Genomic DNA, 27,932 nt, shown 5'->3' with positions numbered 1-27,932 from the left:
CCCAGGGGCCTGTCTGGGAGATGCCCTTTCCGCGTAGGTGTGGGCTCTGATCCCTAGAGCCTGTGTGTCCCCAGCAGCCTGTCTGCCCATCTAGGCCTCGGTTTCCTCATTTGGAAAGCAAGCTGGCTGGATGAAATCAGTTGGGTGGAGGCGTGGCCTGGTTCTCAGCGTCTCCCAGGCTGCACGTGCTCCTGTGTGAGTGTGCACGGGAAATGTGCACAGGAAATGACCGGCCTCATGTATAGGCGAGTCACTGGATGCTTGGGGAGCTTGACACCTTGCCCGAGGTCACCTGGCCAGATAGAAAGGGTGCCAGGAACTCAGAACTTCACACTCCAGGACAGCTTGCCCGCTGCCGCCCCCCAGGGTTAATTCCTGCGCTTCATCGAATGAGTTTCAGTTATAAGATGGATCTGAGGCACCAGCCTTCCCCACACCGCACACCGGGACCATCAGTGCTGGACCCTCCCAACTCCTGCACTGTTAAACACGCTGCCCCCGTGCCAGTGGACAGGCCCGGCTGTGTTCTCCCCGCCTGCCTGCTCAGTGCCTCCCTTGGGGGACGTGGCCTGCAGCTTTGGGGTCATCGGTTCGCTCATCCCACAGGCATCTGCTGAGTCTCTGCCAGGCCTGGTTGGGCCCTGAGACCCAGGGATGAGTCAGAAGTGTGGGGCCTGCCGGGTTCCCACCCCCTCTTCCGCTCTCCTCCTACAGCCCTGCTGACCTCCTTCCCCGACCTCGGTCTTGCCCTGGTAACTCTGGTTCCTGCTGCCTCCTCGGCCTCTTCCCCAGAAGCCCAGGATGCCTGAGCCCAGAGTGTCCTGCGCCCCTTGCCCTTCTTCTCATGCCCCTCAGAGAACGGCACCCGCTTTGCTGGCCGCCCACCAGGACCCCGAATTAGTTTTCTGCGGCTGCTGTAAGGAACTACTTAAAACAGCAGGAATTCGTTCTCTCACAGTTCTGAGGCCAGACATCCGAAGTCGGTATAACCTGACCCAAATCCAGGCATCGGCAGGGCTGCGCTCCCTCTGGAGGCTCTGGGGGAGGACACTTTCTGGCCTCTGCCAGCTCCTGGGGGCTGCCAGCGTTCCTTGGCTTGAGGTCGCATCGCTCCAATCTCCAAAGCTGCATCTGGCATCCTCGCTCTCTGCCCACGGCCTTGTCCTCTGCGCGTCTGCCCAACCCCCCTCCACTCCCCGGCATAAGGAAGTGGGCAAGCGACTGGCGTCTGCCCAACCCCCTCCACTCCCCGGCATAAGGAAGTGGGCAAGCGACTGGCGTCTGCCTAACCCCCTCCATTCCCCGGCATAAGGAAGTGGGCAAGCGACTGGCATCTGCCCAACCCCCCTCCACTCCCCGGCATAAGGAAGTGGGCAAGCGACTGGCGTCTGCCCAACCCCCTCCACTCCCCGGCATAAGGAAGTGGGCAAGCGACTGGCGTCTGCCTAATCCCCCTCCACTCCCCGGCATAAGGAAGTGGGCAAGCGACTGGCGTCTGCCTAATCCCCCTCCACTCCCCGGCATAAGGAAGTGGGCAAGCGACTGGCGTCTGCCTAATCCCCCTCCACTCCCCGGCATAAGGAAGTGGGCAAGCGACTGGCGTCTGCCTAATCCCCCTCCACTCCCCGGCATAAGGAAGTGGGCAAGCGACTGGCGTCTGCCTAATCCCCCTCCACTCCCCGGCATAAGGAAGTGGGCAAGCGACTGCATTCAGGGCCCAGCCAGCCCCAGAGCTGACCTGATCACACCCGCAGAGTCTCCTTCCACCATGTCCGCTACCCTCACAGCTGCCAGGGATGGGGGCCTGGGTAACTTTGGGGACTGGTTCTTCAGCCACAGACCTGGAAGCCCACCGGGGTGCTGCCTTCTCCCTCCCATCTCAACCGAATCTACCCTACCATGTCCTGTCCTTTCTGCTCCTCACCTCCCTCATACCTGCCACTTGTCCTTGTCTCTCATGCTCCCGTCTGGACCATTACCCCTCTCCCAGGCGCCTGCAACACCTTCTCCCCAGGACCCCAGACCCATTTTTGTTCCGCAACCCATTCCCCCTGTAGCGGCCACCATGCTTCCGAACAGGAATCAGATCAAGGCTCCCCCCAGAAGCCCCAGGCTGCCTACAACCTCCCTCACCAGCCCCTTGAGTGACAGGGCACCAGGCACCGTGCCCTTGATGCTCCTGTCCACCCACCTGGTCAGCTCTTTCCACCAGCTGTGCTCCGTCCACCTCCCTGGCAATGGCATGTGCGGTTTCCCCTGTCTGGAGCACTGGTCCTCTCTCCAACTCTTTGCCTGGCCGGCACAAAGGGATTGGGTAGGTTTGGGTAGATGTCACCTCCCGCCGGAGGCATCCTTCATTCTGGAGCCAGGCCTGATGCTGGGCTCTGTGTTCCTCCAGGCCCTGCACCTCCACCAGCCCCTGCCTGGCACATTGGCTTCCCGAGGGCCCAGGCTGAGTGTGCCAGGAGGCATCTCCAGCCTCCCTCACTACACTTGAGGCTAGGGGCAGCTGCCCAGCAGGTCCTGGGGGGCACTGATTGCATCTCGGTCTGCAGAGGCTCCCAGCCAGCAACAGGATGGTGCTCACCGAGCACCTCGGTTCAGGGAGAAGGAGGGCAGCCCATACGCCACTGTGCCCCCCACAGCCAGGATGATGATATGGCAGAGGCCATCCCGAGGTTACTTTGGGGGGTGTGGTTTCCACACATCCAGATGGCAGGTGCCAGGGGCTGCCCACCGGAGGGCACACTCCTGACTGGACAGGGGACCCCGGCCAGTGCCAGCTAAGCTGGAGTGTCAACAGGTGCTGGAAATGCCAGCTTTTCTGATTTTCAAGAGAGTCTGGAAATCTGGTTGTTTATGTGAACTCTCCTGTTTCTTAAGTTTGGGCAACTAATTCAAGCTTTTAAAATCCCCTGCATGGGCCATAAGCGTGTGATCTGAAGGAAACACTCTGAAGGCTGGACAGTGTGCGCTTCCAGTGTGAGACCTTGGTTTATAGATAATGGACCAGAAGATAAAAGTGTAGGAGCTGGAGTGGTCATGGGATGGGTGGACCTGATGGTGCCAGCAGGCTGGACGGCAGGGGAGGGCCGGGGAGGGCAGGAGAGCTGAGGGGGGCTGAGTCAGGCCTCGAAGGGAGAACACAGGTTTACCAGATGGCTGAGCTGGGGGTGGGGTGGTGGGGTGGGGGAATGTGGATTCCTGAGTTGACAGCATGGGGTTCAGGGTCTGGGTGGCTCGGCAGGGTGCACACAGCCCAGCGAGGAGCATGGGGTGTGCAAGCTGCGGTCTGGGAGGGTGGGGCAGGCCGAGAGCCTGAATGTCAGTATACAGAGCAGCCTGAGTCCCAACGGAAATGAGGACCCAGCGAGGAGTTTGTAGTAACGGAGGGCGCTGGCTGGCCTAGGGGTTCAGGGGCAACAGTTCAGCTGCCTGTAGAGTCTAGGCTGGTGGCTGACACAGAGAGCGGGAGAGAGTGGGGAGCAGTGGGGACTGGAGCCAGCTGCAGGGGCATGTGTTCCGTCCAAGACCCGCTGTGGTCAGGGCCTGCGTTTCCAAGGAAAGCTGGGGTTCCATGTTCAAGACATGAAATCTCATCGTTCTGAGTGTTAGCTTCAGAGCTTTAAAAATATTGTTTGACCCAAATGGAACATGTGTGTGGGCAGATTCAATCCCCGGCTGGCTGTTTTGACCTTTGTCTTGGACTCTGGGCTCCTGGGAGTGGGGGCAGCACTTGGCCTGTATCGATGCACTTTGGTGGGTGCCCTCCTGGGGACATGCACAGGCCCACAGCTGCCCTTGAATGTTTCCAGGCTTCTCTGGACGGTTTTGACTTTATAAACACAGTAACTTTTCTAAAAGCAGACAGGGTTGGTGTACAGGGGTGGAGACGACCCAGACAGAGGCCCCTTTCCTAGACAGGGCGGGCGGGGTGGCCTCTGGGGCCACATGTTCATGCCCTCCGGCCAGCCCAGGGTTCAAGCTGAGCACCAGCTGGGGTGCTGGGCAGGGTCCTCAGGTGGGAGGTACTCCCTGAGGGGGTCTCCTCGCTGTTCCCCTTCCTTGGTCTTTTGCTGGAAATCTGATCATGTTGTCTTTGTCCTGCAGGCTGGTCTGATCCGGATGGAGGAGGAGGAGTTCTTCATCGAACCCTTGGAGAAGGGGCTGGCGGCGCAGGAGGCTGAGCAAGGCCGTGTGCATGTGGTGTATCGCCGGCCACCCACGTCCCCTCCTCTCGGGGGGCCACAGGCCCTGGACACAGGTGAGGCTACTGCAGGTGGGCAGGCTGTGTGGAGAGCCCTCTGAGGCCCTGGTCCCCAGGGGAGCATCCCAGAGACTCAGGCAGCTCTCCGCAGACCAGCTTGGCGGCTGAGGCTGAGCCCCGGTCTCAGTGGCTCAGAGATGGGCCAGCTGCCTGGCTGATGGCAGGACGTAGCAGGGCTGCTGGGGCTGGGGCCTCTGTTCTGGGTGCATGTGAGTGACAAGCAGCCCAGGCACCTCTGCCTTCAGGTCTGGGGCCTCCATGGTAGACTATGAAGGCTGTCCAAGGGCCCGTCTTCTGTTGCCTAAAGGCGAGCAAGTGTCGTGGAGCGGGGCGGGGCCCCCGACCAGGCCTGAGTCCAGTGCCTGCGTCTCTGAGTCTGTGCCTGTGAAGAGGCCTCCAGAGCCCCAGACAGCGCCTCTCCTGCTCTGTGCTGCCATGGTCCCTGGAAGGGTGCCTGTGGTAGGTCCCAACCCTCACCTGGCTGCTCAGGGACAAAGGCCCCGTATGCTCTTTCTGGATCCCTGGAGGCATGTGCCCTACAAGGACTCTGGAGGTGTTCCCAGCAGCCTCAGCAGTCTCTGCACAGACTCATGGGCTTCTGTCTTTTTCAACTCAGAACCCATGTGTGCCCTGGGCCCAGAAACGTGAAAGGAGCTGCCGGGTGGCCATGGTGACAGTCCATGACTGTCGCCTCAGATCTGGCCTCACTGTGCCAGCCCACACCTCCCAGCATCCCCCAGTCTCTGGTCCTGGATTGTGGCGAAGCCAGGGTTGGTGTCTGATGTGGTTCTGCAGGCTCCTAGTTCTCAGGGTCCCCCGTGTGGTCAGGGATGCCTGACCTGTGCTTGGCTTTTGCTGGGAGAGTGGGAAGCTGTGAGCTCAGCCCTCAGCCTCTGGTCAGGACCCCTGGGTGAGGAGAGTCTGGGGCCCAGGATCAGGCACACCTGCATGTTCACAGCAAGTGCTCCAGGGGCCTGGGCTGCGCCAGCCCCCGTGCTGTGATTTACTAAGGTACTCCCGTCACTCCATAGCAGCCCCGCCTCATTTACTGTAGGTCTCTCTGACTTCCTAGCTTGACAGATAAATTGGGTACAGCCTGGCAGGCACACTTCTAATTTCATGAAACGGCATCAGATACCTTTGCAAAGGAACTGTTCCATCAGGAAGCCCAATGTACTCTGGAGCCAATCAGTGCAACCGGTGGCCCCTTGTTCCTTGGTGACAAATCAGCGTCTGCTATGCTGCAGACAGCTGGGCCACTGGGCACTGCCTGCCCAGCCTTTTCCAGCTGTGGTCTCAGCCTCGACTTATTCCCACCCTTGGACTATTTTGCAGGGAAAGAAGGAGGAGTAATCCGGGACGGCAAGCGTGAAAGGGGCTGAGCAAGTGCTCCAGACCCGGGGGCAGGGCCCCAGCTTTACTCCTTGCTAGCTAGCTGCTGTTGGGCAAGCCCAGTGGCATTAGCAACCCCTGTGTCCCCAAGAGCTCAGGGGCTGGTCACTTGTGCTGTGGGCTTGGTGCTTCTGGCTGGCCTGTCCTGGAAGATTCAGGGTGGTTCTGGGGGCCTCTGCTCAGGCGAGGTGAGCTGGCCGTGTGCCCTTGGCCGTGTCTCTGATCCCAGATTCCATATGATGCTTGTCTTCCTGAACATGGCAGCCCTTCCCCCACAGCCTGGCCGCCCTTGCCTTATTTTCTGGGCTTCTGCTGGTGTTTGGCATCTTCTACTGAATCCTCCCTCCACCCCCACCCCCAATCCACATATCTTTAATGAGAACTTGAAATTCAGAACACAGGAAAGGAATTTCAAACTCAGAATAAGCCCAGAAACCATTGGCCTTAGAAGACGCTGGGTGAGGCCAGCTGCCAGGTCAGGGGTGAGGCTGGGCTGGAAGATGGGGGTTTGGTAATGGGCTGTCGGGGAGGAGGTAAGCCTGTCCAGCCTTAGCTCCAGGCCTGGGGCCCAGGCTGCAAGCCCGGGGTCTCCAGCTGAGAGCCCAGGCTGTGGGTGTGAGCGTGGGCCTGGGGCTATAGGTCTGGATCCCAGGACTTGGGGCTGGGGCCAAGTCCCCTTTGTTTGATGTTCCTGTCTGGTGTCAGCAGACCTTGCGTGAGGGGCTCGGGCCTTCAGTGAGCTAGCCCCCACTCCATGCACCTAATCGTTCCCACACGGCCCTGGGCTGAGGTCGACACACTGACTAGAAGGGCACCAGACCCAGTGAGTGCCGGAGCTGGGTGGAGGGCCCACAGTGACCTCAGGCGTCCAGCTTTCCATCTGCCTGGGCCTTTTCAGGGCCCAGAGTGGCAACTGGGAGATACATAAAAGCTGTGTCCTGTGGCCAGGCATAGTGAGGGGCACAGCCTGCCTGGCACACAACTCCAGGACCTGGGTGCGGGTGTGTGTGTGTGTGTGTGCATGTGTATAGGGGACCCTTTCTTCCAGTGAATCCTGAGGGAACCCTGATATATCAGTATGGCCCTGGCAGAAGCTGGCAGGAGGTGCTGGCTGGCAGTTTCCTCCTGTCTCCCCAAAAGCAACGTCTGGAAGTGGGTGTGAAGCACCCTGCTATTTATGTTCTGCCGGGGAAGGTGACACACCTGCCCTGGGTGTCCCAGTGGGGGGTGGGCATCTGTCTGGGTGGCAGGATCTCCCTGCAGCGTCGGGGGTGCCTCCTTTTCAGGGTGTCCTGTTTTCCCCGAGAAACCCACGGGCTGCCCAGGGTGATCTCGGGGACTCATGGAGCCTCAGGGAATCATTTTCACTAATAGTCTCTGTCATCCAAGATCAGTTGCTGGATTGCAGATTGCCTGGGGAAACGGATGGAAAATGACGGTTTTAAAGCATTTCACATACAGGCCAGGGATGAGTGTGTGCGCTGGGCAGCTCAGGCAACACCCGGGAGAGGGTATTAGGAGGGGTAAGGGGTGAGGGAGCAGGGAGGGTCCTTTTCTCTCCTCCCTGGCCGTGCTGGCCTTGGCAGAAGGGTCCTGCTCGGTGCTGCTGACCTGGGAACTTGGCCAGGACCAGAGGCCGAGCTCTGAGGCTGGGTGGCCTTTTGGGGAGAGGTGGTTGAGGTGTCCCCCCAGGCATTCTGACAGGCATCTCAAATCCCTCTTCTCTGCCCTTCCCAAGGCCAGCTCTGTGCCCAGGGACACTGTGCTGGGGTGCAGGGATAGGGCACCCTGTGGCATTGTCCTCTCTGGTGTGTGTGCATCTCATCCTGTGTGGGACTGTTGAGGAGGGAGCCCCCACGGAGCTTGAAACAATAGAAACGTTGATATGGTTTGTCTCTGTGTCTCCATCTGAATCTCATCTTGTAGCTCCCATAATTCCCATGTGTTGTGGGAGGGACCCAGTGAGAGATGATTGAATCATGGGAGTGCGTCTTTCCCGTGCTGTTCTCATGATGGTGAGTGGGTCTCACGAGATCTGAGGGTTTTAAAAACGGGAGTTGCCCTGCACAAGCTCTCTCGCTCTCGCCTGCTGCCGTGTGAGACGTGCCTTTTATCTTCTGCCATGATTGTGAGGCCTCCCCAGCCAGGTGGAACTGTAAGTCCACTAAACCTCTTTCTTTTCTAAGTTGCCCAGTCTTGGGTATGTCTTTATCAGCATTGTGAAAACGGACTAATACAAATGCATTCTCTCACAGCTCTGTGGGCCAGAAGTCTGAAATGAATCTCACTGAGCCAAGATCAAGGGTGGACAGGGCTGTGCTCCCTCTAGAGGCTCCAGGGGAGAATCTGTTTCTGGCCCATCCCCGCTCCTGGGGGCTGCCAGCCTCCCTTGGCTTGTGGCTGCATCATGCCAATCTCTGCCCCCGGGTCATGTCGCCCCCTCCTCTTCTGACAGTGTCCGTGTGCCTCCCTCTTGCAAGGATGCCTTGATTGCATTTAGGACTCACGCTAGTAATCCAGGACAGTCTTCTCATCTCAAGAGCCTTATTGCAAGCACATCGGCAAAGCCCTTTCTTCCCATAGAGGGTACCCGTCTCAGGTTGCAGGGATCAGGATCCAGCATCTTTGGGGGCACCGTGTAGCCAGCTACAGGATGTGAATGGCCCTCACGTACAAGGCTGGCCACGCAGTGCACAGCACACCCGGGAGGCGCCCGTCTGGGTCACGTGGAGGAGCGGCACTGTAGGCTTGCTTCACTTCTTCCCAGGGCATATGGCCCAGAGGCACAGCCCAGGCAGGCCCTGGTCCTGCTGCCTCCCTCACTGGACCCTCCACCCTGTCGTGTGGGAGCTCTTCCCTGCATGCTTAAGTGCCCGTCTCAGCCTGGCAGTCCTCCCCCACCCCCCGCATTAAGGGACCTGGAGAGGCTGACTCCAAGACCACGTGCACGGAGAAGCCAACACTGCTGCTGACACTGAGGGCCTGTCTTAGCTTCCTAGAGACTGACCTTGGGACTCTGCGAAGGTTGCCACACAGTGAGAAAGACCCCGAGTCACGTGTTGAGCATGTGGTCTCTGTTTCAGACACACAGTGCCATTTGCAGAAAGTCAAGACAAGAGCTACAAACTCAGAGGCCTGCAGGGCCTGGCAGGCAATGCCAACAAGGACAGCAGTGGAGGAAAAAAAGATAATTGCACCCACCCTTGGCCTGGCTTTCGTTTCTCTCCTTTTGATAGACGCGTGGAGACCAAGAATACATCTCCACTAAAAAGCAACAGCAGCGGGAATGCAGCCACATGTGGTGTCCAGCCCTGGCCTTTCCATGGGCACAGGGCATCTGGGAGGCCCTGCAAGGAGGGACAGACCCTCCTCAGCTCCCTTGACCTCAATCTGGTAGAAGTGTGGGTCTGGTGCAGCTGAACATCCTATCAAGAGAATCCAGACATCAGACTTTTTATGTGAACCTTCCTGATGTTAAAATATGGCTTCAAATTTCTGGAATGAGAGGATGAACTGAGAGGGCTCCAGGAATCCAGCCGAGGCGCTGAGCTCAGTGAGTCGGCAACAGCTGGCTTGGCAGGGCCCAGGCCGACCCGGGTACCAGAGACAGTCCCTATCACCATGTGAAAGGACCAGGCCTCAGGGGTCTGGGGAGTCACTCAGGAAGTGCCTGGTTGGAGACACAGAGACAGGTGCGGGCACAAGGATGCTGGCCAGGTCCAGGGCTCAGCCAGCAAATCCAGGCAAAGCCCTCTTTCCACAGAAGCCTCCACATCAGCTCTCTGCCTCCAGCCCTGGGCCCTGCACACCCAGTGGGAGCTTTCATGCCTGGGGTCCCCTCCCGTGCTCACTATATGGACCAAACAAAACACGGTCCCCCATTGGCTACCCATTCTCTCTGTGATGCAGAGGCAGAAGCATCTTCTGCCCTCCTCTGTAGGCTGCTCTCCTGGGGCTCCCCCTGGCCTGGCCTTGGGACAGAGGAGGGGCAGGTGCTTCCCATCCTGGGGAACTGCTACCAGGCTGCTGTGCACACACCCCGCTGGGCTGAAGGAAGAGAAGTCAGACAGCAACGTGCCAGTGACCTTGGCTGCCTCCACCCCAGACACCGCTGGTGCCAAGCCTCTGCCTGCTGCTGTCAGGCTGCAGCATCCTCCCTGACGGGCAGACGAGGCACGCCACCACGGGAGCCTCTCAGCCTCGCTGCACCAAGGAAAGCCTGCCAGGAGACAGAGGACAAGTGCCAGCACTGGGCAGCTCCTCCACGTGGCTGAGCGTGGCTGCCACCTGCAGCCCACAGCCAGCCCTTCCCCACCAGGCCAGGAAGAGCCCCCTCCTGACCCACAGCCTCCACCCTGTGACTTTGCCTTGAGTTGGGTGGGAGTTTTCCAGGCTGCAGGGGATCCTGGGGGAAGAGTGGGCGGGGTGGGGGCAGACCTCAGGCATGACAGTTCCCCCTGGGTGTGCAGAGCCCAGGGCTGGAGGCAGAGAGCTGTGGCGCAGGCTCTGTGGAAGCTGCAGACTTGGATGACCCAAGGTGGGGATGGCGCCCTCCAGTCTCACAAAGAGTTGAGTGTTTCAGCAAGCTTGTACTGGTTGCAGTGTGAGGGAGGCTGGAGGCAGGGAGGCTGTGGGGGAGGCTGGAGCAATGGCACAGGAGAGAGAGAGGAGTTCTGTTCTGTCAGGCCACAGGACTGGGGAGCAGGCGAGACTCATCCACTCAGTGGTGAGCAGATAGCCAGCCCCACTGACACAGCAGATGTGAGGCTTGGCCTGGTGGGTGCTGGGGGGCCCAGGATGGGGCAGGAGGGCTGTGTGCTTTGTTGGGGGGTGCAAATTTGCTGAATGCCAGGTCAGAGAGCCTTTCTGCCCCGTAGCTATTGATGTCCATCTCAGCTTCCTGTGGCTGCCGTACCAAGTTACCTATACCTTAATGGCTTAAAACAGCACACATGCATTCTCTCACAGTTCTGGAGCTCAGAGCTCTGAAATAGGCTTTTAGGGGCTAAAATCAAGGTGCTGACAGGGCTGGTTCCTTCTGGAGGCCCCAGGGTGGAATCCATTCCTGGCCCCTCCCAGCTCCTGGGGGCTGTTGGCATTCCTTGGCTTGTGGCCACATTGCTGCAGTCTCTGCTTCCCTGGTCACATGGCTTCTCCTCTTCTATAGCCAGCTCTTCCTCTTAGAAGGACACTTGTGATAACATTTAGGGCCCGCTGGGACCATCCAGGTTACTTTCCCCATCTCAAGACCCCTGATTTAAACACATTGGCAAAGTCCCTTCTGCCATATAAGGTAATGCTCACGAGTTTTGGGGATTAGGACATGGATGTCCCGGGGGGTCATGATTCAGCTGACATGTCTAAGTGTTGAACCTTGGGTCCTAAGGGAGAATGGAGAGAGGTCTTTGGCTGGATTTGCAGGGTGAGCCCTGGACCTGGCCAGCGTCTTGTGCCCAGACCTGTCTCTGTGTCTCCAACCAGGCACTTCCCAAGCGACTCCCCGGACCCCTGAGGCCTGGGCCTCTCGCGTGGTGATAGGGGCTCTCTCTCATACCCTGGTCAGCCTGGGCCCTGCCAAGCCACTGTTGCCGACTCACTGAGTTCAGCGCCTCGGCGCTGGATCCCTGGAGCCCTCTCAGCTCATCCTCTCTTTCCGCACCGGAGCTGAGCCTGCAGCCCAGGCCCCGGGAAACCCGGGGAGAAGCACTGATTGTGAAACCCGAGGCGGCTCCGGGAGGCGTGCTTCAGGGCTGAGCGCACCCTTGGCAGACGCCGCGGCGCTCCTGTCCTCGTGCAGACCGGGCCCTTGGGATGGCTGTTGGAGATGCCAGCGCGGTGATGTGGCCCACGCGGAAGGGGTGGGCGGGGGCCGGCGCTGGGAAAGCCGAGGCTGCACATTCTCCGAGGCTGGAGTTGCCTGGGGTCAGCCGGGGAGAGCAGGAGGGGCCAGCTCCAGGGCCTGGCTGGGTCTGTGGCTGGAGTCTGCTGCTCGGAGCGCTGCCCTGTGGGTGCTTCCCACCCCCTGGGCTGTGAAGGCAGAAGCGAGGCTTGCAGGCCCCGCGAGGGCTCGGCCCCCCTTATCCCGCAGTGGAGACGTGCCAGGGTGTACACCCCCTCCACGGCGTCTGGGCCTGGCACTCCGCCTGACAGCCCCCACGTGCGCAGCTCCTCCCCTGCGCCTCCGACATAAATTTAGTCCCTGAGTCTCAGGCCTGCCCTTCCCCCGCCACCTCTCCCCTCCCGACATGGTTTCTGGTTCAGGGGTGGAGCCGACCAGGTGAATGTTGCTGGCAAGGGCCTGGATCTTTGGTGGAGCACCGTGGGCAGGTGACAAGCGTGACCCGGAGGATGGTGGCCTTGGCCCTGGCTTGGCTGCATCCCCAACTCGAGTGCAGGGGACAGTTCTGGAAGACCGGCCAGTGGTTCTGAGGAGCTGCATTAGGGCTGCTCCCACAGATGCTTCCAGCACGAGGTGGGTGAGTGGGGTGGGCAGCGGGCAGTTTGGCGCAGGGGTCAGTGTGCTCAGCTCCACCCGGCATGCTGCTGTTCTGGCTCACTAAGGGGCCCAGAGCAGCTCACCCAGCCCCTCAGGATCTCAGAACCTGGGTGCTGAGATCTCCACTGTACCTCGGTGCAGTGGCGCAGGGGCTGCTGGAATTACGCAGGGCACAGGGCGCCTGCCCAGTGCTCACTGCGACACTTGCTCTCCGGCCCCGTTTCCCTACTCTGCCTCGCTGTCTTCCACAGACACAGTGAATTGATACTTTCTTTCCTTGCCTTGGATCTGTGTTGGGAATGTCCTCCAAAGAGCTTTTCGGGTTATGCAGAAGGTAACAACCCCTGGCATGCAGACAGTACACGGCTCAGGGGTGAAGCTGTGATCTGCTCACAGGGGCATCTGGCGTTTGATTAGCAGCTGTGGGCTGGGCACGCCCCCTCTTTTCAGGTCCCCAGCACAGCAGAGGCAGGCTCCTGGGAGAGAGGCAATGTGTCCAGGGCATCTTTTTATGTCTGTGACATCTGTGCCTTGGATGTAGGAGCCTGCTGGCTGGGGTGAGGTTGGGGCAAGGAGCAGTGGGGCCTGCTTGGGACCCAGGTGAGGCTCCCTTCATGCCCTGGGTGCCCCATGGATGACGGTGAAAGAGACATGGGCACCCTGCATAATGGGGACAAAGGGACTGCATCCCATGGTGGGTCCCTAGACAGAGGCCTCTTGGGGATAGAGAGGGGTGGGGCGACAGGTCAGAGGTGTTGGGTACCAGCATCAGGGCTGCAGAGGCAGCTGGAGGGACATCTGAAGGGGACAGGAAACTCTTCCCCAGCAGCAGCGAGGACAGGCCCGGCTCAGAAACTGCATTTGGGTCTGAGGTCCAAACTCTGCCAGTTTGTGCCAGCCAGAGGCCTCTGACCACAGGCCCCATCTCCTCTCAGAATTCTCTGCAGGTTGGCAGACACTTCAGCCAGCTCTAAGCCTGAAATATTTTCTATAAAAATTTCCAATTTTCTTTGACCCGTTTCTCTTTGAAATTAATCCTAGGCAGCGCTGTGCTCTGGGCCCTGAAGGAGCTCTGAGCGGGGAAAAGGTCGCTCAGTCAGATGGGCGTGCTGGTGTCTGTCTTCTCTCTCTCCTGCTCTCTGGCTTCATTTTTCTCTCCTTCTGTGTCACCCTCTTTCGTGTGCCTGTGCACACACACGTTTGGGACACGGGCTGGATTCTTCAGCTGGGATCTCTCAGATCTCTTGACTTGGTCCCTTTGGCTGGGGCTTGCCCTGAGGTGTGGGCTGCGCCATGAGCAAAGCTGGTAGAGAACCCGGCCAGGAGCGCAGCTGGCGCCTCCCACGCCTCTCATCCCAACCTGTCAGCCCACCCAGAGAGAGCTTGCAGGACAGGACAGGAGGTGACCTGGGCACTGGGCCTGCATGGAGAGGTGGCTGGTGCGTTGGTCTGGTTGGGAAAAGGCTGAGCACCTGAGTGCCATGCGGGTTCAGTAATGCTCAATAATAATGCTGCTCCCCAAATCATAGGAGGATTAATGCTGCTCCCCAAATCATGGGGGAATAATAGTATTAGAAGCTCTACTGCTTAGAGGGAGACTGAGGCTCAGAGAGGGCACCTTGCCTGCTGCCACAAGTGTATTCTCCTTCATTCACTCATCATGTTCTTGCTATGTGTCCACCGTGTGTCTGGCAGGACTGGGTGCTGAGGCTGCAGCAGCGGAGGAACCCAATCGAGTCCCCGCTCTGTGAGCTCACAGCCCAGCAGGGGAGACCCGGTGAGCAGATGCTCGCAGACAGTGGAGAATCCTGTGAACGAAGTAAAACGGGGTAAAAGGGTGGTGTGAGAAGGCAAGTAAGGGAGGGAGGCGCCCCAGGTTGGTGGTGATGGGAAAGCCCAGCCCTGAGAAGGGTGTTCCAGGCAGAGGGAACAGCACGTGCAGGAGCCCTGAGGCTGGAGTTACCGCAGCGTGACCAAGGGGCAGAAGGAAGAGCGAGTACCTGGAACTGAGGACGTAACGGGGGAGTGGGAGGCGTGCAGGGCCTGGAGGGATGGGCAGCACTCATCGCTTTGAAGGGACGGTCATGGTGCGGGGTGGGAATGCACTCTCTGTACAATGGAGGCCTTTGGAGGGTTTTCGGTGGACAGGGTGGAAACGGGGAGGAGTCCCGGTGACAGATGGCGGTGGAGCCAGTGGGTTCAGGATGAGTTTGAGGTGGAGCTTCCAGGACGTGGTGTGAAGGAAGGAATCAAGGACATGTCCTGCCCCTGAAAGGTCACGTGGCTGGGAGGCTGGCTGGTGGCATGAGGCTGGCCGGGCAGGTGTGCTGGTGGGGGTGGCAGGTCAGGTAGTCTGGGCCAAGTGCAGGAGCCAGAATTGGCACCCATCACTCTGACCCCACAGCTGCCTGCTTCCACTGCTCTGCACTGCCCTGGCCCAGAGGGAGGTGTTTTCCCAGGAAAGAAGGTGTCAAGGCCAAGACCCATGTGCTCCCAGACTCACGGGGTGGGGGCAGGAGCCCCCGATGCAGCCCCACAGGCAGCCAGGCCCTGGGATGCACTGCCACCTGCTCTTGTTCCGGGAGGCAGAGGCTCTGCTCTGTGGGGCGGGCTGTCAAGGACAGTGTGAGGTTTGGAGTCCCATGGACGTGCGTGCATCCTTGTTTGTCTAGCAGGACTGGTCCTGCTTCCCCTTGCCTGCCACTGTGGGGAGGGACCCCAGAGTGGCCGGGATGAATGGATGCAGGAACTGTGGCCTGCACGTACTTAGGAGTGTGCAGGGCAGGGTGTGTGGCTGTGTCTAGACCTTTGCAGGCAGAGCCTTCCTGTCCACCCCAAGGGGCCGCAGGCAGTGCTACCAGCTGTTCCCCACACAAAAGCTGCCCGAGACAGCTGGAATGCTCCCTGCTCCTGGTGCAAACTCTCTTGAAACTCAGGGTTGGGGACATCCTGGGAGCTGACCTCAGGTTCTGTTCCTGCAAATAGGTATCTGTTGCTGACCCGGCAGATGGCGGCCTGAGCCAGCCCAGATGCGCTCGAGCCCTGGCCCTGAGCAGCCATCAGGGAGCACTTACTGAGTGACTAAATGAATTAGGAAATCCCAGCGCTTAACAGACTCACCACTCGGGGCAGAGCCAGACTGGCTCCCACAGCAGCTCCTGGTTTCTCCAAATCCTCACCAGCACGGGGGCTTTACTGTTTAATATTTTGCTGCTCTGGCAGCAAAGCGGCATTGCTTTTTGCGCTAATTTGCGCTTCTTTGATTACCAGCGAGGATGAGTGATCTTCCCTGGGTTTAATTACTTTGTATGTCTCTTATTCCTGTCTAAGTCCTTTGCCCGTTTATCTCCTGGGGTCTTATATATTGGGATAAGCCCTTTATCTCTTTTAGATATTGACTTTCTGTCATGTTTGATACAAGCTTTTCCCCAGGCCGTAGTTCCTCTTTCCTTTCCAGTTTTGTTAGCGTTAGTTGCACAAAAGCCTGTCTTTCTGTAGCTGAGTCTGAATGATCCTTCTCCTGCCCCGTTGGAGCCAAGTTGGCATTCAAGGACATGCCCATTTACCGAGGGCCTGCGCGAAGGCGGGCACTCTTCATGGTGTCATTTATAGGCACGGTAGTCCTGGAAGCAGAGAGAAAACCAAGGTGCAGGGGTACCACTGTCCAAGCAGTAGCGGGAACAGCAGGGAGCAAGAAGAATGTGCCGCGTTCCTGGAGCACTTACCATTGACCGCGTCTGCCAGTGGGCTGCAGGTATGTCATCTCCTGGGATTCTTGTAATGAGCCCTAGGGTGGGTCGGTGCTTTTGCTGTGCCCATGTTGCAGATGAGGAAACTGAGGTGCCGACGGTCACACAGATAGTAAGCTGTGTAAACAGTGGGAGCCAGGCCTTTTGACTCCTGCATCAGGAGGGAGGAGCAGGCTTAGAACCCAGGGCTGCTGACACCCTGTGCAGTGCCCTCCTGTCCCCACTCAGAGCCTGGGCTGGCAAAACCCGGTAGCCTGTGACCCCATCTGTTTGTTGGACAAAGGGCCTTCCAAGAACCAAGGCCTGGAACTCCACTTAACGGTTGCAGAAACTGGGGCCCAGCGAGGGTGAGTGAGGATGTGTCTCCAGGTCACTTAGCACATTAGCTTCGAGGAGAATCTTTTGCTTACAGTGGAATTTGCAGCATTTTGAGGAATGCCTGGCACATGGTTGGTGCGTAAATATCCGTGAAAAGAAAGAGTGAGCGTAGTGCCTAGGAAGCCTGGTCCCCCAGTGCTCACTCCGGGAGTAACAGTTGCTCCTTGCAGGCGTTGGATGGCTTGGCACTGACGCCTCCTGTTGTTGCCACAGTGTCAGGGCTGCAGACTCAGGTTGGCAGCTGTGGGTGGCTACTAGTCCCATGGACCCACGGGACATCGGGTGGCCCTGGGCCTTTGCTAGTCCCACTTCCTCACACTTGACCAGGACTGACTTCGCCGGCTTGTGACCCATCCGGCAGGGCCCTATGCCCACTTTAACGCTCTGTCATTCCTGCCTTAGTAGTCTTAATCACTTTTTGAACAAGGGACTGTGTGTTTCCATTTTGCACTGTGCCCTGCAAATCAAGTGGCCAGTGCGGTTCGTCACTCTTTCTGCTGTGACTCCGCTTCCTCCCTGTTGTCTCCTGGGGCTGTGGTCCAGGTCCTGAGGTTGAGGACACAGGGCGCTGCACAGTGGCCAAAATTGGGGGTGCCCAGTAGACACGGGCTCCCTTTCTTCCAGGCCAAAGCACCAGCACTTTCTGACAGTTAACTGTCTATCCTTTATTTGGGAATGTCTGATATGCCAGACTGCAGATGGCGAGGAAGATGGCCCCGTCCATGCTGGAACGACAGACCTGGTATCAGGAATGTGCCCCTGTGACTTCCACAGGCCCGTTTGGTGCCTGAGGGCAGCAATGCGTGAATCCCAGCCTCCGCCCTGGGGATTGTCGGGCTGGAGCACTGCTCCCAGCGTGCCTTGGCCACTGTTCCCTGCGCGGTTGTCTCTGGACATAAAGCACCTGTGGAATCCCAGGGCTGCTCCCCTTCCTCTCTCCCTTGATTCATTCAGCAGATCTCTGCCCGGCACGCACAGCAGGGCCGGGCACTGGACCAGGCTCTGGGACCAGACAGGCACAGCCCTGACCTCATACAGCCCACGGTGCACTAGTCAGTCCACAAATATCTGCACAATGAAAAACCTGGGAAGTGCCACAGAGTGAGCCCGCAGTCACTGGACATTGGGCTGAGGCCTGGAGTGTGGGTTGCAGTTCCCCAAGAGGAGAAGGGGCCAGGCAGCAGATGCGAAGTACCTGAGGGGTGAGGAGGCAGGGAGCCGGCAGGAGGCTGCTGTCCTGTGTGCAGGGAGAGACTGCGGCCTGAATCGGGTGGCCACGGGAATGAGAGCAGCGGCCAGATCAGCCCCCCAGCGCCATCGTGCAGGAAGGGTGTTGGGGGTCCTGGTAGGCAGTCCACAGGTTGGTCAGAGGGGGATACTCCTTGCCGGGCAGAACCGTATTCCCATTCCAAATCACCCTGAGGCTGGGAGGACCCAGATCACAGCCCCACCCAGCTGCCTGTGACAGCTCCACCCCTGCCTGGACCTCAGAACTGTCGAGGTGGCGCTCGCTAGAATCATTTCCTCTGTGGGATCCGGGCCTGGGAAGGTCCCTGTGTCTAGGCCTTTTCTCAAGGACCCTTCCCGGATCATTCTGGACACATGTTTGAGTCCAGCTGCAGATTCCTAGCTGCGAGCAACGCTGCCCAGGCTTGAGCCTTTTTTTGGCTGACTGCAGCGACTCCGTGGGGTGTGCCATGGGGGCTGCCTTCAGCCTCATGCTCTGCCTTTGACAATTCACGTGGCAGGAGCTGGGGCCAAGGCCGGGGTGGCCAGGCTTGGAGGGATGGAGTCAGGAGAACAAAGGGCTGAGATGGCTCTGCAAGTCTGGCCAGGTGACGTCCAGCAGGGTGAAGGACTAGGTGCTGCCCAAACCACAGCAGGAGCACCTGGTGGGCTGCGGGGAGGAGGTCAGGGGTCGAGTTGACGAGGAGTTCAGTACACGTTGTCTGGGTTGGCGGCGGGGGTGGGGGGTCCAGGGCGGGGGGGTCAGGCTGGGAATAAGAAGCATGATGGCCTGCTCAGCTCTGCCCACCCAAATCAGAGCCCACAGCCATGGGCAGTCCCAGCCCCAGCATGTGCAGAGGGCTCTGGAGGGCAGAGCTGGATAACACTGGCCCCAGGAAGGCCAGAGCCCCCAGGATGAGAGCATCTGTCCTCTCATCCTTGCCTGGAGCCTTGAGGTCAGGCGTTCGCTGAGGACAGTGGTCTCGATGGGGGCCTGGCAGGCGATGCCAGCAGAGATCACTGGGCCCAGGTAGACATGGGGTCGGCCAGCAGCAGGAGGGCCTGCAGTTTTATAAGAGAAGCTGGAAATTGATTTTACATACAATCTCTTCATTTTAAACTGTTGGCAGCTAATTCAAAATTTGTGAAAGCCATGTAAGGGCTGAGCAGCCCGGGGCAGTGGCCGGGATGGGGGTCAGGAGGCGGCCTCAGTGCTGGGGACCTTCACTGGAGCCCACAGGGCTCAGGACCAAGCTTCTTGGATGTGGCCAGGGCTGCCTCGGAGTTGAAATGTACTTCAGAGGAATTTTTATTTTCCTTTCGGGAATGTCAAGAGAGGCCTTTCCAGGGGTTCCGTTTCTGTGAGGCGAAACCTGCGGTCATCCTGTTTTTCTTGGAGGCGGCGATGAAGCCCATCTGTAGCGCATTAGCGGGAGCCAGCAGCGGGGAGGGCGCAGGGCCCCGGCCCAGGCAGACAGAGCTCCTGGATGCGGCACTGAGGGAGCAGGTGTGGCGCCGGGTTCGGAGCAGCCCCAGGACTCCCCGGGCTAGGTGGACAGACCCCTGGCCGGTGCATCTGGTGCCCAGTTCCGGGTCTGAGGTTCTGTTCCCCGGGCTCCCGGCACCTATAACCGTGCCTAGACGTCCTCCAGGCCCCCGCAGCCTGGAGAGCAAACGGCTGATTATGGTCTCAAGAGGGTTCCGCCCTTGTGTCCAGAACGTCAGGTGCCTGTGGTCCTTCGTTCTGGGCAATATCCCGGGAGCTTCCAGCATTCTTGGCCTTCATCACCACTAGGACAAAACTGGGCTTGGATTTGTCCCAAGGCCTTGAACTGGGAAGGAGTGTGGGGACTCACAGGCCTGTAGGAACCACCTCGGCCACCTTAGAAACTCACAGTGTGGGCCCTTGGTGACAGAGACCCCGGGGGCCAGGCCTGGGCCTCCCTTTCCTGGTCCTTGGTGCTCCTCATGGGCTGTGGTGACTCCAGTGATGGGCCAGGCAGCCGGGGCCGCCAGTGTGGGCCTGGCCTGTGGAGTCCTTGCTCTGGCCTGACCTCAGTCTTCTCATCTGTGTGTACATCGGGGTGCTGGACTAAAGCCAGGCCTCACCCCTGCAGCTCTTGGGCTGCCTCGCCGCCCCACCCCACAATGTTTTATTTGACTTGTACAACGTCTTCAGAAATGTTGAGTGTACACTTAAAAACCAGGAGGTTTCACATGAAAATCTCAATTTTCAGTTCCTTCAGAAGGCCTGGCCACCCTGGGTGTGTTCCTGCCAGCAGCACTGGGTGGGGGGCTCTGTGCCTCCTCTGGGTGGGCAAACACAGCCCCTCCCTCCCTGCCGATACGCGCCTGGTCCCCCCACTCATGCTGGCCCCGCCTGCCTGGTTTGCAGTGGAGTGTGAGACTCCTGGACTCTGGTTGGTAGTTACACATACATGAACTCTCTCTGTCTCTCTCTCCTCTCTCTCTCACACACACGCAGGCATGCACACACCCATGGTCAGAGCAGACACATCCACATCTTCATCCATGTAGGAAATGCTGGAGTGAACCGAGCCGCACCCAGGAGCTTCCCTGAGCTGGGCACCAGGAGACTGGTGGGTACCTGTCCATGCTCATGTGTTGGGGGTGTAGGCAGACCCCAAGGCCCACCAGAGCAGCCAGTGGGGAACAGCCAGTTCCTAGGCCCAGCAGCATCTGTGCAAAGGGGTCCAGTAGGGTCACAGTGCCCGGATTGTGCCGCACACTCCAGGGCTGCCCAGCCCTGCCTGCTGCTGCAGAGCTCCTGATCCCCAAGGATGAAGACACCAGGAGGAAGAAAGAAGTGGCCCCTGTGCCATCAGTGTTTGTGCCATGCCACCCCTGCTTGGGGGCACATTGGTTTTTCACATGGTGTTCTTTGAAAGGAGATGAGGCGGGCCCAGCCAGGTCATAGTATCCTTTGAAAGGAGGTGAGGCAGGCCCAGCCAGGTCATAGTATCCTTTGAAAGGAGGTGAGGCGGCCCCAGCCAGGTCATAGTATCCTTTGAAAGGAGGTGAGGTGGCCACAGCCAGGTCATAGTATCCTTTGAAAGGAGGTGAGGCAGCCCCAGCCAGGCCATAATCTTGGGAGACAGCTCTACCTCAGGGCTTTGCTGACCCCATTCTGAGTCAGGCCCCAGCCAGGTCTTGGGAGATGGGACAGGAAGTGAGGGAACCCCAAGGCTGAATTGTAGGAAGGATCTGAACTCACTGGTGGAGGCAGAGAGGGAAGATGGGGATGAGGCTGATGGAAATGCAGTCTGCTCACAGGCACAAAGGCCACATCGGAAGCCCCAGCCCTGAGCCCACCCCACAGTTCCTGACCCTCAACCCTCACCCTCTAGAGATGACCTGTGGTCAAGCATGACTGATTCTGCCCCTAAAATGTGTACAAATGGCAACAGTGACAAATGACGCTGCTATGGCCTTACCTCTGACTTTGTTACCTGGTTCACTTGCCATGGATGTGAAGGATTCACTTTCCAGTATCAGAATCTGTCTGTCTACCCATTCATCCATTCATCCATCTATCCAATCATTCATCCATTTATCCATCTGTCATCCATCCATTCATCCATCCAATCATTTATCCATTCATTCGTCCATCATGTATTCGTTCGTCTACCCACTCATTCATCCATCCATCCGTCCATCCATTCATCATTGATCTCCATTCATCTATTCACTCATCCATCTACCCATCCCCCATCCACCCATCCATCCATCCATCCATCCATCCATCCAGTTATTTATCCATTCATTCATCCATCATTCATCCATCCATCATTCATCATCCATTCATCTACACACTCATTCATCCACCCAATCCATCCATCCACCCATCCATCCATCCATCCATCCATCCATTCATCCATCCATTCATCCATTCAGTCAGTGTCTGCAAGCACCCCAGGCCAGCGCCCTGCTGGGCACTGAGTATGTACAATCTGGTCTCTGTTCCTGAAGAGTCTGGTTGAGGGAAAAGGCAGACTCCCAGATGAACCATGACAAATGCTGCTAATAGGCTGCTTGGCAGCCCTTCCTCATTGTGCTCTGTTGTGTTTCTTTCAGCCAAAATATATTTCTGTGCATCTTTGACGCCATCAACAGTTGATAGAAGAGTCAGGCAGAGGGAGCTATGGGCTTCAGGGACAGTGAGAGGGAGTGTGTGTGTGACCTGGTGGCTTAGAGAATATTCTTATGGGCTTAATCTGCACGGCCCCCTGACTTCACCCATTTGGGCCACTTCTGACCTCTTATAAGCGTTTGAGTTGCTTCCTCTGACCTTTTAAAAATCAATGGACTATAATTCATATGAGTATGAAAATGTGTAATCCAGTGGTTTTTGGCAGTGTTGTGCAGCCATCATCACCATCTAGTTCCAAAATGTTTTCGTCACCCCAGTGGGAACCCTGCACCCAGAGCAGTCACTCCCCATTCCCCTCCCCAGCTCATAGTGACCACTAATCTACTCCCTGTGTCTTTGGATTTGCCTATTCTGTATACTTCATAGAAACCCAATTGATAATATGTGGCCTTTGGGGTCTGGCTGGAGTCCTTCTAAGGAGTGGTCTAAAAGCTCCAGGGCCCCTCGTCATGGGAGCATCATATGCCCAGCGACATGAATATAAAATAATAATACTGGATAATTCCAGAATAGGCAGCAGCGTGTGTGTATGTAGCTCGGGGCTGTGAGACAGGAGGGATAAGTGGGGACTGTGGTTAAAACAGTCCAGAATGCCTCTTCCTAAGGGAGGCCCCTCCTAGTTCCTGTAGTGAGATCCATGTTGACACTGAAGTGGCCTTGTGCCCTGCTGCCCCGCCCTGGGATGGCATATTAGAGGGGCTCCGATCACCTCTGAACTGGGAAATGTGGAGTCAGTGCAGGACACAGCAACAGGAACCACTGCTCCCAGCCCCACCCCAGAGAGAAAGGCCCATGAGCACCTGGTGCAGGGACTGGACTGGAGCCGATGATCAGATTTGGAGTTGGTGTGGACATGGTGCGTCACCTCTCAGGAGAGGGGCAGGAAGTGAGGTGCCTGAGGCCAAAGGGTGAGAAGGGTCTGAACTCACTGCTGGAGGGACATGCGTGTCCCCAGGGTTGCAGCCTGGCTGGGGCAGCCAGCACAGCTGTGACAAGACAAATTAGAGAAAAAGGGATGTCTTTTTTTTTTTTGAGATGGAGTCTCACTTTATTACCCAGGCTGGAGTGTAGTGGCTTGATCTCGGCTCACTGCAGCCTCTGCCTCTCGGGTTCCAGTGATTCTTCTGCCTTAGCCTCCCTAGCAGCTGGGATTATAGGCACGTGCCACCACACCCCCCTAATTTTTTTGTATTTTTAATAGAGATGGGGTTTCACCTTGTTGGTCAGGCTGGTCTCGAACTCCTGGCCTCAAGTGATCTGCCTACCTTGGCCTCCCAAAGGGCTGGGATTATAGGCCTGAGCCACTGCGCCCGGCCAGGATGTCTTTTTTTATAAGAAAAATTATAAAGGAGAAAAAAGGACAGAAAAACCAAGGCAAATTGAGATCATAGAGTAAGATGGGAGAAACAAGCCCAGATTTATCAATAATCAAGGTAAATGTAAATGGATTAAACTCACAAATTCAAAGACAGAGGCTGTCATATCTGACAAACAAGACAAACCCCAAATTAAAAATCCAGCTTGATGCTATCACCAGAGTAAAGTGTAAAGGCAAGTAAAGTGTAAAGGCAAGAAAAGATTGAAAGTAAAGTATGGAAACAGATCTATCAGGCTGCCAAAGGCAAGCTGACATTGCTGTATCAATCTCAGACTCAACAGACCTCAAGACAGGAGACACTGCTGGGGAAAGACAGGTCACCGTTTAATGAGAAAAGGTTCATTTCCCCAAGATGATAAAGCAGTTCTAAAGGTAGAGTCACTTAATAAAATAACCTCAACATATTTGACGTAAACTTTGTTAGAAATAGAGAAATTGACAAATTTATCATCATTTTTTAGAGAATCCAACCATTTTTTCCAATTGGTGTTGGATCAAGTAGACAAAAAACCGAGCACAGAAAAGGAAGTTCTAAATAACACAAATAATAAGCTTGACATTGATGAATTTTGCATCTGACAAGTAGAGGTTATTTCTTTTTCTCAAGCACGTAGGAAACACTTGTAACAATTGGTCAATTAAGTGCAAATCTCACAAAAACTAAAAGAATAGTGTCAGCAGGTCTTGTTCCCTGACCATCATGCCTGTGAGAGAGAAATTAATAGCCCCCAAAGCAAAAATCCCCGTTATTTGGAAATTTGAAAAAATACTTTTAAATAATTCATGGGTCAAAGAAGAAATAATAATGGAACTTCAAAAATACAACTGAATGATAATAAAAGCACTAAATATCAAAACGTGGATGGAAATTTACATTAGAAAAGAAAAAGTTCTAAAAATTAAAGAGATAAATTTCCAGTGTAAGAAGTTAGAAAAAGGCAACATTGATCCAAAGAAAATAGAAGGAAAAAGATAATACAAAATAAGATCAGAAATCAGTGAGACAAGGCCGGGTGCAGCAAAGTACCTATAATCCCAGCACTTTGGGAGTCTGAGGCAGATAGATCGCCTGAGCTCAGAGGTTCGAGACCAGCCTGGGCAAAATGGTGAAACCCCATCTCTACTAAAAAAATCCAAAAATTAGCTGTGCGTGGTGGCATGCACCTGTGGAACCAGCTACTTGGGAGGCTGAGGCAGGAGAATTGCTTGAGCCTGGGAGGTAGAGGTTGCAGTGAGCTGAGAGTACACCACTGCACTCCAGCCTGGGTGACAAAGTCAGACCCTATCTCAAAAAAAAAAAAAAAGAAAAAGAAAAAGAAAAAAAAAATCAGTGAGACGGAAAACCTCTGAGTTCTGATCATTGTTGCTGTTAGGCAGATTCAGGGTCACTGTTGCCAAATCTTCAGTTTTTCAAGATAAGTCAAAAACAGGTAATTCTTCAGGCAATCTCTGCATTTAAAAAAAGTGTCAGTAATCTGAATTTGGCCTGTGCACCTCTTTCCTCCCAGAGCTGCTTCTGCACACAGCACCTCCTCTCTGGGCCGTCTTCTCTTTGGCTGGCTTCTCCTCGATGGCCATTTGTGGACAAGTCTTTGTGTGCACATATATGTTCATTACTCTTAGGTATATGCCTAGGAGGAGAATTGCTGGCTCACACGATAACACAGTGTTTCACTTTTTGAGGAAACACCAAGACTGTTTTCCAAAATGTCCTGCACATAGCGTCCCTCCTGGAGGGCCGGGGCTAGGTCACCATACACAGAACACGCAGAGACACCCCAGAAGGCCAATACCTGTGTCTAGTTAGCAGGGACCTGTCTTTGTGGGGTGGGGGGCTGCTGGTTTCTGACTCTCATCTGCAGACCCCTCAGGCACTGGCCTCATTGTTTAATCCATAAATTGGGGAGGTGATGGAGGGGGTCTGAGTCCTGCTTTTTTGGTGGCAGAGTAATTTCTGCATTGGGTCCTTGCTGAAGTAGGTCATCATTGGGCAGAAATACGATTCCTGAGACTTTTTGGAGATAACAAGTTCAAACCCTGCCTGGCTGGGTTTCTAGCAGCTCTGCTTCCAGTACCGTGTGGATGTCATTTTCACTTATGCTGTCTCACAAGGGCATGGGTGGAAAGAACTCTGTTTCTAGGTAAGAGATGGAAGGCTCAGAGATGGCACAATTAGAAAGTGGGAGCTGGGATTTGAACCCAGGCCTGTCTGATGCAGAATTGGGCTCTTTCTGCTATACTAGCTTCAGATGCTGGCTGAGCCCTGGAAGGGAGGAGTTGAGCAAATGCATGAGGCTTTGTCTTTGCAGAGGCAGGACAAGCTGATGAGGTCTTTGCTCCTTCCCTAGAGTGAGCAGGATCTCTGGACTTCTCTCCTGTCCAGTGTTTCAGCTGGGGCTCCACTGGCAGAAGCAACGTGCGGGCAGGATGGGTGATGCCTGTGGATGGATAGTGCCACTGTCAGAAGACAAGTGGAGGCTGCTATGGGAGGGCATTAGAGGGTGACATTGGCCTCCCGTCAGCCAGGTTTCGAAAGTTAGGAGCAGCTGTACAGGGTTTGTCACCCGAGTACTTCCTCCCCTTCTTGGTGACCACACGACCAACCCAGTGGCTTCCCAGGGCCTTGCGCTACACAACACTGGACAGCCAGAAAGCAGGTAATGCTGCGCCACCCACAGAGGGTTGCCTGGGGCCTGGGCTGGGCTGGAAATGGCTCTGAGAACAAAGAGGTAAGGAGTAGATCATTGTTTAATTTTTTCTTTATGGTGGGTTTGTTGAGCTGTAATTCACTTATGCTGTAGTTCAGCATTTAACGTGCACAATTCCATGATTTTTACTGTATTCACTCAGCTGTACCGCCATCACCACAGTCAACTTTAGATCATTTTCATTGCTCCCAAAAGAAACCCTGTACCCACGAGCCATCATTCCCCATTTGCCCTCAAGAAGTGTTATTTCTTCCTTTGCAATGTGGATGCCTTTTATTTATTTACTTATTTCTTTTCTTGCTGAATTGCTCTGACTAGAATGTCCAGTACTATGTTGAATACAGGTGGTGAGAGCAGGCTTCCAGTCTTAGAATTGACCATGATGTGTACTTTTGGCCTTTCGTAAATACCCTTTATCATGCTGAGGAATTTCCCTTCTAGTCCTTGTTTCTTGAGTATTTCTTGATCATAAAGGGTGTTGGGTTCTGTCTAATGCTTTCTCTGCATCAACCAAGAAGACTGTGTGGTTTATTTTCCTCCATTTTATGAATGTGGTGTATTATATTGATTGATTTTTGTGTGTTGAACCACTCTTGCATTCCACAGATAAATCCCACTTGGTGATTGTATTTAATCCTTTTAATATGCTGCTGAATTTGGTTTGCTAGAATATCATTGAGGATTTTTGCACCTATATTTATAAGAGACATTAGTCTGTAGTTTTCTTAGGATGTTTTTGTCTGGCTTCGGTATCAGGGTAATGCTGGCCTCATAGAAAGATTGATATTAGTTCTTTAAGTGATGGGTAGAATTCCCAGTAAAGCCATCTGGTCCTAGGTTTTTCTTTATTGGGAGTCTTTGATGACTGATTCAAGCTCTTTACTTGTTATAGATCTGTACAAATTTTCTGTTTCTCCTTGAGTCAATTTTGGTAGTTTGTGTGTTGCTAGGAATTTGTTCATTTCTTCTAGGTTATTTAATTTGTTCGTATACAATTGTACTTAGTATTCTCTTATAATCATTTTTATTTCTATAAGGTCGGTAGTAATGTCCCCACTTTTGTTTCTGATTTTAGTAATTGGAGACTTCTCTCTTTTTATCTTGGTCAGTTTGGCTAAATGTTTGTCAGTTTTGTTGATCTTTCAAAGAACCAACTTTTGGTTTCATTGAGTCTCCTTATTGTTTTTCAATTCTCTATTTTGTCTACCTTCACTATAATCTTTATTATTTCCTTTTTTCTGCTAGCTTTGAGTTTCTGTTGCTTTTCTTCTGGTTCCTTAATGTGTAAAGTTAGGTCATTGATTTGAGATCTTTATTATTTTTAACGTAGGAATTTGAAGCTATAAATATTCCTCTGGGCACTGCTTTTGTACGTCCTTTAAGTTTTGGGTATGTTGTGTTTTTATTTTCATTTGTCTCAAGATTTATTATTTATTATATATTCTAATTTATCTTGTAACATATTACCTGACCTAATGGTTCTTTAAGAGCATATTGTTAAATTTCTACATATTTGTGAATTTTTAGAGGGTTTCTTCTATCATTGATTTCTAGTTTTATTCCATTGTCGTTGGAGAAGATGCTTTGTATGGTTTCAGTCTCTTTAAGGTTATTGCGACTTGTTTTGTGACCTAACATATGATCTATGCTGGAGAATGATCATCATACATGAGAAGAATACACATTCCGCTGCTGTTCAGTGGGGTGCTCTATGTATGTCTGTCAGGTCTAGTTGATTTACAATGTTGTTCATGTCCTTTATTTTCTTATTGATCATGTGCCAGTTGTTTTATCCATTTTTGAAAGTGGGATATTGAAGTCTTCAACTATTATTGTAAAACGGTCTATTTCCATCTTCAATTCTGTCGGTTTTTGCTTCATAGATTTTGGGATTCTGTTGTTAGGTGTGTTTATGTTTATAATTGTTATATCTTCCTGGCAGATTGACTCTTTCATCAATATATAATGCTGTTCTTCGTTGTAAAATTTTTGGACTTAAAGTCTATCTTGTCTGATATTAGTATGGCCATCCCAGGTCTCTTCTGGTTTCTATTTGCATAGCATTTCTTTATTCATCTTTTCATTTTCAAACTATTTGTGTATTTTGAATCTAAATTTGGTCTCCTGTGGACGGCATATAGTTGGATTATATCTTGGGATTTTTTA

At 54.8% G+C, this 27,932-nt stretch overlaps 1 protein-coding gene across 2 annotated transcripts in view; it reads left to right on the top strand.

Annotated features, from left to right (window-relative positions):
• Positions 1-27,932, top strand: part of ADAMTS2 (ADAM metallopeptidase with thrombospondin type 1 motif 2) — a 237,810-nt gene that overhangs the window by 69,692 nt on the left and 140,186 nt on the right. Inside the window, exon 3 of one of the 2 annotated variants that reach the window (XM_009241356.4) lies at positions 4,111-4,264. In XM_009241356.4, the coding sequence (XP_009239631.4) occupies positions 4,111-4,264 (154 nt within the window). Of the gene's footprint in view, positions 1-4,110; positions 4,265-11,564; positions 12,132-27,932 lie in introns of those variants that run through there. The other variant, XM_024246986.3, reaches the window with a different exon arrangement.

This window comes from Pongo abelii, chromosome 4 (assembly GCF_028885655.2).
Source record: "Pongo abelii isolate AG06213 chromosome 4, NHGRI_mPonAbe1-v2.0_pri, whole genome shotgun sequence".
Taxonomy (NCBI): Eukaryota; Metazoa; Chordata; class Mammalia; order Primates; family Hominidae; genus Pongo; species Pongo abelii.
This window is presented reverse-complemented; position numbering and strand designations above follow the sequence as displayed.